Source organism: Haliaeetus leucocephalus, unplaced genomic scaffold (genome assembly GCF_000737465.1).
Source record: "Haliaeetus leucocephalus isolate CR32 unplaced genomic scaffold, Haliaeetus_leucocephalus-4.0 Scaffold566, whole genome shotgun sequence".
In the NCBI taxonomy this organism is placed as follows: Eukaryota; Metazoa; Chordata; class Aves; order Accipitriformes; family Accipitridae; genus Haliaeetus; species Haliaeetus leucocephalus.
In genome coordinates this window covers 6,176,878-6,189,388 of record NW_010973002.1, presented here as the reverse complement: position 1 = coordinate 6,189,388, position 12,511 = coordinate 6,176,878, and the positions used below count along the sequence as shown (strand labels likewise).

Genomic DNA, 12,511 nt, shown 5'->3' with positions numbered 1-12,511 from the left:
TTACTATAATCTGTGCAAGATAATTAGAACCATTAAAATTCAGGAAAAGGATTGTTGAAAAAAAAATAAAAATTAGAGATGCCACAGCTTTAAACGGTTAAATTGTAATAGTTGATGCAAAAAAACCCAGTATAATGGTAAAGCATCATATAAATTTCACCAAAAATATTGGCTAATATAAACCTGCATGGCTGCAATAGCTGCTACTGTTTCCCTTCCTTTCCCTTCTCTTTTCTGTTACGCCCTTGCCTTTGAGAGCAGGAAATCTGCTAATACATGGTGTAGCCCTATTTCTATTTTGACATAATTTTTGACCTTAAAGCATGAATTCAACATACTTCAACTGATTTCAGCTGTGCTACATAATCAACAACATCAACATTAAGAATTACTTCCCTTGTAAACAAAGATCTATGACTGGATCAACTGGATCAGTACAAAAGATCTTGTTTTTCTACTGGCATAATAATTTAATAGCAAGGAGTGCTTATCTTTTCACTGAGACTGAAATTCATTCTTGTTTAGACTAGTGTCTAAAGTTGGCACATTGCACATATGCTGTGGAAATTCCTTTTAAGCCCTATGAAGGATTTAGCACTTTAGAGGGATGTAGGCAATACATAAGCCTCTGAAATTCACTTTAGAAACTTTAGATGGCACCAGTGCCGAGACTCATTGAGTTACTACTATGCAGCAGAACCTTAGAAACCCCTCAGCCAAGGAAGAAATGGCTTCAGACAGCAGAGAAGACGTAGATGAGGCATATTATATTTTTCTCAGTGATAAAACACACTAAAACCAGTTTGGGGAACCTAAGGCACGGTCAAAGAAACTTTGCTACCATGTGATTCAGAGTATTCACTTGTTATAATTTCAAAGTGTTCAAATTTGTTCGAAACATTCTGACAGGCTTAATTGTGTACTGCTTGACTTTATGCCAGTTCTCGTGATATGTGACATTTTAGTGTAAGCCTTTCCTATTCACGCAGTGTTGCAGAGCATCAGACTTATTAATGATTCTAGAAATGTGCCCAACAGAAGTAGAAATTTAAACAACAGAAGTCTGCTATTGGGTCACTGTAAGTAGCTTTTTCCCTTTTTTTTTTCCCAAGGAAACACACAGAAAAGAGAAAATAAAAAACTGTAATTTAAGCAACACGATCATCTAAAATAGCAGATAAAGAAAATAAAATTGCCTTCCAAAAGAATTGTCCTATAGATCGCATAATGAAACTACAGACGGAAAAAGGTATCTGTGTAGTCAGAATAATCAAAGGAGTAAGTGTTGTACAGATAATTAGCCCACAACCCACTTGGAGCTACTAAGGAATATGCTTCCGACACATAACATGGCATACCTTGAAACACCTCTACTGTAGTGCAAGGGAGAAGGCAGAAGGCCGCTCAACTACCTCAGAAGTGTGGGAAACTGCTTAGTAATTACAGTGGGTTACTAACTGTACATGTATGTAAACTAGATATGGTCTATGCACTCACAAAACACAAATAAATAGGTGCAGTCATAAACAAATATCCATCAGATAATCAAAGAGCATTTTTCATCCAATTACTTGCACTAAGAAGGAAACAGTATCTGACTTCAGATGCGACAACAAATGATCTTTAAGAAGCACTGGGTTTTGGATATTTTTCCCTAAAATTTTTATCTTAGAAATGTAATCCGTTTCAGTATCTGCCACAAATGTTTAATAAGCTGCAAGATAGGAAAATATAGTATTAAAATAGCAAAAAGTTTTGATTCCTTACAGTTTGTTTTTTTTTTTAATTTAATTGGGACCAACTGGCCTCATTGCTTCTTATAAACTTAGCAATATATATTCAGAAAAAGGAATAAAAATGAACAGATGTTTCTCCTTAAAGAAGTCAGACAAAGATTTTTCTTACACAATAAATCAGCTGCTAGTGGATTTCCAGGATACTGCTCCAGGCTAACTGTTTAGGTATGGCTTAAAAACCCAGTTTACCTCTGTATGTATCCAAAACTGGTAAAGTAGATTAAACTGTAGATGAACAGTAAACACTGAAGGTGGAATGAAAAGAGCCATGGGCAAGTTGAAAATCTGAAAAAAACAGAAAGGAAATATATGTTAGATATATAATTCTAAACTTATGATGATATAATGAAGTACCATCTCAGGAGCTCAAAGCACTGCACAAGACAATTGCTTCTTCTAATAGCTCCATAATGTAGGCATTAGATAGAATAGATACTGATTACTATGTTACTGCTAGGTGTCTATAGCAAATGAAACATAAATTGATGCACAAGTGATTTCCCAAAAGTCACATTGAGCAAGTAGAAAAATCAAGAAAAGAACTCAGAAATCCTGAGCTTAGATGTTTATTCTGCATACTATATGGAGCAGACAGCAACATATCCTTGACATGAAGGGTTCACTTATAGGGGAGAATTATCACAGAGTAAGCAAGGTGTCAATGTGTAACACTATAGCTTTTCCATCCAAACTCTCGACATGAGCACCATAAGGGCAAGGCAGCTTACTTGGCTTTCAAAGTTAGTTATAAATTCTCACCCTAACTTGCTCATGGCATCTCCCTTGAAGCCCCAATTTATTACTGAGTTCTAAAGATGTACTAGTGTGAAGACAGCTTCAGAAAACTGCTTACTTAGGAAAGACACTGGTACCTTACATACAGAGTAAAGTCCTAGGAGTTTCACAATTAATTGCTTAACTGGCTGAGCAATAGAATAAGACTTCCAAGACCTTCATGTGTTAAAAGTCAGTCTACTGTCTTCAGAAAAAGGCTTTTTTTTTTTTCTACCTGACTTTGTGTTATACCAGCTGCATTAAGAAGTTAATCCTTCCCTAAAATACAGAGATTTTTTTCCAAACCAAACAGTGACAGAGGTATCTTCAAAAATTTAAATCTCTTTAGCACTCAGGGAAAATCTGGGTAGCAGATAAGAGCTCCCTGTGAAACACAGCAAAATTAGCAAAATCTGTTTTCAAGTTCCTATTGTCCTCACAAAAATCAAATCTTTGAACATCAGAGAAAGCACTCTGATAGCCATGTCAGGCCTCCTGAGCCAGGAATTCCTTCAGTGTAAATCTGCACGTAGCATTTAATTCTGATATGCTCTCAGTTTTTGTCAAAAGGCCTACCCAATAGGTAAGACATCACACTGGGGCTGTGAAACCCCATCCCCATGATGTGACTGATGCTCTCAAGAAAGTCATCACAGCTGTATCTTGCTATCACAAGCCAATGGAGGATGAAGGCCCTACAATCCCAACTTGGTCTGCTGGCTTCAACCCCAGATAATGACTGAAGCACTAGAAAGAAACCCTTAAGACACTGCAGTATCACCTGGTAGGGCTGGGACAGCTGTGATTTCAAAAACTACATTCAAAGGCTTTATGGATCACAGCTGCCCCACAAACTACAAGTGGTGCATTTCTGGTTGTATGTCTTGGAAATTCTTTTCCAAGAAGTGAAGGAATTCAACGGTGGTAGGAGGATTATGCTAAGATTCTGGAAGTTGGGGAAATAATGTGAACAGCTATTTTGTTTTAATCAGTCTGATCCTCAAAGGCTGAAGTGTTTGCATAAGATCTATAAAACAAAAAAGAAAGAAAAATATATTTGAATATTGCATATTCAATCCCTAAGAATCACTCAGTGTAAGTAAACTCACAAAAATTCACAGCAACTTTTATCTAAGGGGGGAGATAGTAAATGCCATTGGGGGGATGTGGCATTTAGGCGTGAAATTCTGGAGTAGAGGTGGGTAAGACACTTCTTTAAGAATTAAAAATGCAGATCAGACTGCCTTGTGCAGAAGACTACTAAACAGAAGAGTGACTTTCAAACCCATAATTCTCCATGCTCTGAAAAAGGAATGTAGTGCAAGTCTCTCATACTTTAGAAGAAATGCCCTAAACACCAGCATGGAGTCAATCTCTTTTCCAAGTTCCTTTTTCCTCCTCCCTTTAACATGGACCCCCTTAGTATTTAATTATTAAAAGTGGGTGAGCTATGAAGGGGGAAAAAAAAAAAAAGAAAGAGACTGAGAGATATTTGTCCCACAACAGCCTGAAGGCTGGCATGGTTTTTCTCAAAGGTTATCTTACAAAGAAGCCAACAAAGGAGTAGAACAAACAGCCACATTTAAGTAAAGCTACTGCAGTTTTTTTCTTATTGTTGATTGTACCTGTCTAATGACATGATAAGAGCAGGAAATTTTTTAAAAGGAATGGAGAGGAAGTTGACTTTAAAAAAAAAAAAAACCCAAACAAAAACCCCAAACACATGCTTTTCAGATTATTCATGGAAGTGGTTGCAGGACTGAAAGCAGGGTTAAAAATTATATGCTATTTCCCTAAAAGTATCAGGAGCCATTTGGTGGTATTTACAGATGACTCAGAGGGGAAGGAAGGATCATCTTCATATTTATTTTCTAACCTACTTCTCACAATCAGTACTAGGATTTCCCTGCTAAGTGGTGAGATGAGGGAAATTTTATATAAATCCACAGGTAAATTTGAGATTGATAAAGGACAATGCTTTCCTAACTGCCTCATGTTTCCTTGCAATGTAAGCTTTATTTTGCACGAAAGGATTTCAAAGATCATTTACAGGAGTAGAACCCATAGGGAGGAATGAAAACCTCTCCCATACAAAAGATTTGGTTTCTCGTATTTGTGGTTCCTCTGAAACAGCAAGATCAGTGTTGGGGGGAGGAGGGGGGAAATCATTAAATAGTTTTTCACTGGAAATGCCAATTCACCAAATCAAAACATTTCATGTGAATGTACCAGCTTTCACTAATTTGTAGAGGAAAAGCTTTCCTGGCTCCAAGATGGAATTTCTGGTTAACACTGCAGAAGAACGTTTATCACACTCACAGATCTTTTCCCACTTGTGGATTCGGCAACAGAGATTAAAAGCGTGCCACAATAACTGATAACCTGATGGGAAAGGCACTCAGCGAGGGGGTGGAGAGGGATTCATATCTGGGGCTGCTGCACTGCTGCACTTCACACTTAAGGCATTGCCCCTTTTGAAGGGTGTGCGTCTGCTGCACGCTCTCCAACGTGGCCATGCTCTACCTTTCTCCCTCCCATTTTCAGTAAAAGCTTACAAAAGCTTCCACTGCAGAAAGGCAAAACTTTGAGACTCCTGAGGTTTAGCAGGAGGGCTGAGTTTCCTGCGCTGAGCCCCTCCGCTTCCACGCTGGGTCTCTGGGGCCACCTGCCGATGCGGCCGGCTCTCACCCGCAGGCTGCGGAGGGGCCGGCACCTGGTTCATGGGGGCTACACTTCTGTGAGGATTCTGCGGGAGTTAAAGGTAAGGATGAAAAGACAGACAAACAAAAAAACCCTCCCACAAAACCCCATCCCGTACAGATCCCAGACCTGGCAGACTCCTCAGCAGATAACAAGTGAACTTGGTGACTCTCTGCTGAAAGGAACAGCATTATCTATTCCCTTTCCAGATTTATGTATAGACGTTTCCACTGCTTTTAAACTAACAAGACATAACTCAACCCTTTATCTAAACGCACAGTCTAAAGCTATCAAATTATTATGGATCTAATATTTGCAATTAAATCTTACCCTTGGAGGACAGTTGAGAACTGGTACTCAAAGAATTAAATCATAGCTTTTTCAAGGTGTGTATGCAACTCTCTCCTTTCATAATTGCACTCTAACTAAGTGTTTCACCAGAAGCACAAATTTATACAGCATTAGCTTGCTGTTTTTTTCTTAAAAATGAATGTCCATTTTTCCCACATCTTTTTCCCACAAAATTGCCTTCAAGACCATCTCTCAGTCTTAACAGTAGGTCTGCTTCTCTATGGCCCCTCCACTGGAGTAACAGAAACACTGTGTGTGCAAATGACATGAAGCAATACACATTTGGTTCCAAGTTCAGGAGTACATCTCACACCGCTGATTGTACTTCAGGCATGTTTTTCTCTTCTCTTTCATGTCACATCTTTTCAATCAGCTCGAGCACAACCCACACAGATTAATATGCTGATTTATTTATCTTAAAACGTTTAACTTAAAACGCATACAGAGCTGGCAGCAGAACAGTCCCACAATCCCACACCATCCACCACAACTTTCTCACAGCCTGCACAATACTGGATGTCAAACTGCATTCAACAGTACACATTCGGCAACATCAGATCACTCTCAGCGATTAACTAAAGGCTTCACTTTCAGCTTTGAGGCAGATGCATCCATGGGGTTCTGGACAAGTCTGGCAGTCCAAAAAAATACCAGTGCTGTAAGAATTAGCAAGAATTGTGTTCATGCACAATAAGGCTTTGGAGAAAGAAAACCGGCATGCCTCTCAAAAGTTCTGGGGGGAGGCAAACCAGTATCTATATTTACCAAATGTTTTGGCTAATAACAAATATTTGGTGAAAAAAAAAGCTGCACACAAAGGTACCATGGATTCCTACGTTCGTTTCTCTTTGCTCAAAGCAAATGAATTTTAAATGTTCATATATAATTTGTCAAGTGGTACCAGTGTGGTCCTGAGGATGGTCTTCAGAATCTAAGGCAGCCAGACATCTTGGCTTTCCTGAATATTTTATGCTCTCTGAGGTATCATCCTCAAAATCACACAGGCAGGCAAAGTGCTCATGCACACACCCATATGTACACACAGGCTTTTTGTCTTTTTTGAATTATTGTTTTTGTTAAGCATTTGCACATATGGTCCCAATGGGTAAATATGCAAAGGTTAAATCTTTAACACGGCAGTATTTACGCAGGAAGCAGAGTTGTGACAGAGATGCATCCCTTCCGCTATTGTTCATTATGGTCATTTAAATTCAAGTCACTCCTACTAACATCAGATGATTATTTTCTACATTAAAAAAATAACTAGAATTTACATAGAAGACTTTAAGAAACAAATCTAAGAAACAGTTTCTGTTTCATGATTTCCAGAAGAACTATTCATTTTTCTGGAACCTAGAACTTTAAGTCATTTAATGTTATGGGCTTGAAAAAGTTATGAACAACAGGCTAAGTCCATGCTCAGTTACGTGAGCATAAATCTAGACTAACTTTACTGAAGTTAATGGATTTACACTGGTTTTGCATGTGTGAGCACACACTCTTGGCTTTGAGTCATTTGCTCACAGGCTAGCTATAGAGATTGCCAGAAGAGTGTGGGTTTCCTCCACCACCAGTATTACACCTCAGTGGAGAAGAGCATTCATATATTTTATATATATAAAAATACATTGAACATTGCTTTTCAACTCTAATTCTGAAAATTCAAACTCTGAAGTTATTATTCTTTTTTAAAAAACAAACTACAATCTGACTTCTTATAAAAATCGAGTCAAAAGAGAACATGAGAGCACAACTAAGGAACTATCAGCAGTTATCCTGGGCACAAAACAAAACGCTGAATAGTATGTTACATTTATGAATGTATTTGGAAATATACATTTTTAAATCTGTAAATGAGTACTCAATTTATATTGCATGTGTACGCAGCTCACCATTTAAAATAAATTATATCTGAAATAACACTAGGTAAAAGTAGTGGCATACTGCCCTAACTTCCTAGAGTACATGACATGAATGAGTGGAGACAAATAAATACATTTGCATGTCCAAAGCAATCTTTGGTAACGATTTCTCTCCCTGCTCCTTTCAGTTATACAGACATATTCTAGAGTAGTGATGTTATACTCTGATCTTTTCCTGTACTTATGCATGAATAACCGAATGAAAAAAATTGTCCCATTTTACTCAAAAAGTTGTGAAAATATAAATGCAGGGTCATAATTAGCCTTCTTAAACTTAACTAGTGTATCTCTTTTCAAGTTCGCTGTAAAACCATTAATGAATGTATTTTTAAAGCTTATGATTCTCAGATTCATCAGTTTCAACTTCTGTGATTTCAGTGTCAATCATCTTAAAAAATTTATATGTTTTTCTTTTACGGTAAATAAACACTGTGTTTTCACTTTCACTAAATCTTGTTGATATTAATTTGTCTGTCAAATCTTGTGCAACTTACCCAGGAGGTGTATTTCTGCAATACAGATTGTCTCAAGGCTGTGAATAAGTTGTAATCTTCAGAACTATGATGTACTTGGTGCGCTGCCCACAGTATATTAACCTCTGCAAAACACATAATTTCTAATGAGGTATGTACTAGAGAACAAAGCAACATTTGTTTCCCAAGGCCTTTTTTCTTAAGCTAAAAGCAACTAATCCCCCAACTTACACTTTGCTATTTTACCATAGTATAGCAGGTAATAAAACCTAATGTTTAGAGCTGAGTTTGGGTAGGCTGGGTTAAATGTCAGTAAGTGGACACAAGTCAGTGTAACTTCCATGCTGAGGAAGGTGAGGCTGTGGCAGGAACTGAAATCATTGCTGGAAGAGCAGAAGGATGTGTGAGATGAGAGTTAAACAGCCAGAAAGCTTGAGCCAAGCCCTGATAACATGAGTCAGTAGGAGCTCTGTTATGGGGTTCAGAGGGACAAGGACTGAAGATGCTTCATGCCTGCATTTGTCCACCGAAGTTATATTCCAACCGTGTCTGCTGTTATGCTTACAGTTTTCTGGAACATGTATATCTTCAAGGCCACTTATAGCACAGACCACAAAACACAGCCATTGCCTGCCCACTAGTGACAAATGGAAGAACAAATGGCCACTTGCTGGGAACTCTGGACCCAGCTGAAGGAGAGCAGTGGCTCTATTGTGTTCAAAAAGAGTTGCTGGAGTAAGGGCAAAACGAGTGTCAGCCATGTCCCCTGAAGGCACGATACTTCTAATACACTGCAGTGAAGAAGAATACTTCAAAATCCTGATTGTATTTCAAGGCATTTTCTCATTAAGCACAGATCTGGGTGGCCCCTCTGCATGGTATATTGATATCTGGACAGTCTTAAGTGAGAGGTTAAGTCAGAAATGTTCAAGGCCATCAGATGTACAGCTATGAGGTTGACTTTAATTATAGCAAAACAAGAAAGTGGGAAGTTACTGCAGCCCAAATAATGCTTATTTAGTATAAACCTAAATTTAAGGTCACAGGTATTTCAGAGGATGAGGTATACACAAAGCCTCAGCTGATTAGACAAATTAAAAGTTAACTGGCTGTCTGCCAGCTGCACACTCCCATTGCCACTGACTTGTTTCACCAGAGCAATTAGACAAGTGCCTTTGGCGGATACTAGAACCCCATTCACAGAATGATCTTATAATGTGTATGTAAAGTCCTGAAATTATCTGGTGCCAAGCTTACATCAAATAGTTTAGGTCTGGTGATTAACATGTACTTGCAATGTAAAGTAATGCCAAAAAATCCTCTTAATGAATCTCAAGGTGTCTTCACTATTTCAGGGGACTAGATAGTCTTGAAACAGGAGGTAAGTCTTGTATGCTAGAAAATGAGAATTTTAAATCTAATGAATTTTGACAGTTTGGTAACTTACATGACAACAACACTTTTGAATGTGCTCTAAGTCCTTGAAAATCCTTACAATTGCTGAATTAAACCTGTAATTTCAACTATCGTAAAACACTTAACACTAAATCTGAGAATTCTTCCTTCTTTAAATGCATTTGTTCCTGAAGGAATAAGTGTTCACTACATCAAGAATTAGTGATCTCTCTCTCAAAAAAACCCCAACACCACCTTTAATACATCTCTGCCTAATGAGCTCACTAGGAGATTAATTATTCAGGTGAGCTTCAGTACTCAGTAATAATTTGTATTTGAAATGTTTCCCAAGACCTGGACAGAAGCTAAATGAGTGAACAAAGCATCTGAAAAGGTGGAGGTTAAAGACCTGTCTCCTTAGTTGTTTTAAAAGCATTTACTTCCTATCACAAACTGTGTGTAACACAAGCCTCCACTCAATGAGGTACAGCTGTGCAAACAGGGTACAGTAACTGGATCTTGCTTCTTTCCCTCAGTCATTTTTCAGCATTATGAAAAGTTCAAGGAAGGGAACCTATGATGATTTTTACAGTCTACTTTCATTGTAGTTAAGGTCAAATGGTTTTCAAAATGAATTACTAAAAAGGCATTTTATTAGCATTCATTTTTAAGTTAAACTGCCTCTTACACTAACAAGAATATGGAATAAGGTAACTGAATATTGGTAAAATGTTAATCTTTCAGACGTGCGAGTCAGCTTAAATGATCTATCATTCAAAAATATACCACAGGAATATTAGGGACATAAACAAACAATTCTGCCACAAGTAATATAACTGCTAAAGCTGGTTTTGACTTCTGTTACAGCTAAGTAAATTAAATCCTGCTCCTTAATCCTATTCTTGCTGACATCAATGACACAGACTATGTTAAAATCCTTGGCTAAGTAGGCAGGGTTGTTGATCAGAAATAATTTTTGTCTTCAAAATTTAACTGAAGAAACTGATCATCAATAACTTTTTATTTGAAGCTAAAGAATAACATCATGAATAAGTGTGAAATAGTTCACCCCAAAACTCAGTCTGTAAGCACTAGTACATTAAAAATGTTACAATCATAAAGCCTAAAAGACAACTCACAAATGTAAGAAACAGACCAAGCATTCTTCAAGGAACACAGCTGACTGCTCACCAACTACCCATGACAGAAACCAAAATGTATGTGTCTATAGAAGAGTTGCGGTTTCACTTTTTCATTCATAATGATGATAACTTGACGCAAAATGAGAAAAGTTATTTGAATGAGAATGAAATTGTAAAAGACTCTCTCACATGCACTTTCTCATATGTATTATTACATAATGACCAAAAAAAGAGAGCAAGACCGAGACATGGCCAATTCCAACACAGAGTTTGTAAAAAAATCTGTGTAGAAAATGGGAAGTATTACCACATTTTGTAGATCTTTCCAGCCAAATTCTCCCATGAAGCCACAGGAAAAAAGTAGGTGATGGAGGTGAAGACACTCAGACAATGCTATAATGGAATTTTTTATGTTTCCTAAGTCAAATGTGATTGGTAAATACAATTAAAAAAAATACATAACTGCAATACACGTGCACAAAACCCCTATTTTTGATTCAGGAGAGCGAACATCATAGAATCATAGGATAATTCAGGGTGGAGAGAACCACAGGAGGTCTCTAGTCCAACCTCCTGCTCACAGTGGGACCAGCTTTACATTCCTGTGTACTACACCCAGTTGGGTCTTGGAAACCTTCTGCATCTTCTGCTATTATGAAGAATTATCTCTAACAGAAGACAAAGGTGGCATTTCCCTTTCATGTAGTTGTGAGGAAAGTTATACTACTATAATCTAGCACAGCAAGGGCCTCCTTTCCTGGTGTGGCTTTCCCCAGGTTTGTGTTAATAGGTGGAGACCTGATGAGCTATTCACATCTGGGGAAGAATAGAACAACTACATCTTGCTACTGGAGTTAATTATTGTTTAATACATTACTATTACCATTGTACAGAACCAATGAATATTTTCTTCCATCACCCAATATAAACTGTAAAAGAATCAGCATGTAATCCCAAAAGAGAATGAATGATGCCATGTAGATAGTTGAGGAAGGAAAGAAAATTGGTGCTACACAGGAGCTGCTGGATGATGGATGGATTATCATGTGGCCCTCAGTTTTCACTCTAGCTCTTTAAGTCTCCATGAAGTTCTCTCAAGAGTCAGACTTGCAGCTGCTAAAATCAGTGGGCTCCAAGCGGTTGATATATTTGTGTCCTAAAGCTAATTTTAAAGGAAAATTAAGATTTGTCTTTTTTAGCATTAGCTCAATACATGAATTTTATGGATAGAAGAAAGAAAATGAGAGGCTAAGGGAAGTGGCCTAGAGAAGAGGCGGCTGTGGGGGAACTTAATAGTAGCCTTGCAGCACCAATTAAGCATCGGTTACCAAGAAGTTGGAGCCAAGCTTTTTGCAGCAGTCCCACTTTATCTTCTTTTCTGGGTTTTCCAGAAGTAAGAAAGATTAACAATGTTATCCTTCTTTTCCACTTTTTCCCTCCCTCCTCCTCCTAATTAATGCATAAAATGTTTCACACACCGTCACAAACATATTGGTATGGCAACTAATGATTCTACTTAGCCTTAATTTTTTTCTATTCCAAATTTCTTTTTTGACACTAATCAAATCCCTTTCTATGAGACCCAAAGATAGATCCAACGCCTGGGCCATACTGCACTACTTCTGAAGCATTTCTTTTGTGGCAGTAGAAACTGGTCATCGTGCATGAAAGATTTCTCTTTAAGAATACATAATGCATAGAGTACAAAATGAGACTTTTTTATTAACTTCTGTAGCTTTCAGTGATTTCCACAGCCCAACTCATTTTATTAACATCAGGAGAAAATATGCATGCCAAAAAAACCTGTAGTCATTTCAAAGAGTGACGTCAATGAAAACAACCTTTTTACACAGTCCTCAAAATCAGTGAAATGGTAAAGATTTGATGAATCTTTAGTGAATAAAAAAGATTAGATAGACCTTTTAATTAAAGCTTTGCACACAGCTTTATAAGACCTG

General features: G+C 37.6%; 1 protein-coding gene across 1 annotated transcript in view; it reads right to left on the bottom strand.

The window, feature by feature from the left end:
* Nucleotides 1–12,511, bottom strand: part of AGMO (alkylglycerol monooxygenase) — a 198,486-nt gene that overhangs the window by 109,034 nt on the left and 76,941 nt on the right. Inside the window, exons 4-5 of the mRNA XM_010577667.1 lie at nucleotides 8,038–8,141; nucleotides 1,986–2,081 (exon numbers count right to left, since the gene is read on the bottom strand). Of these exons, the coding sequence (XP_010575969.1) occupies nucleotides 1,986–2,081; nucleotides 8,038–8,141 (200 nt within the window). The remainder of the gene's footprint in view (nucleotides 1–1,985; nucleotides 2,082–8,037; nucleotides 8,142–12,511) is intronic.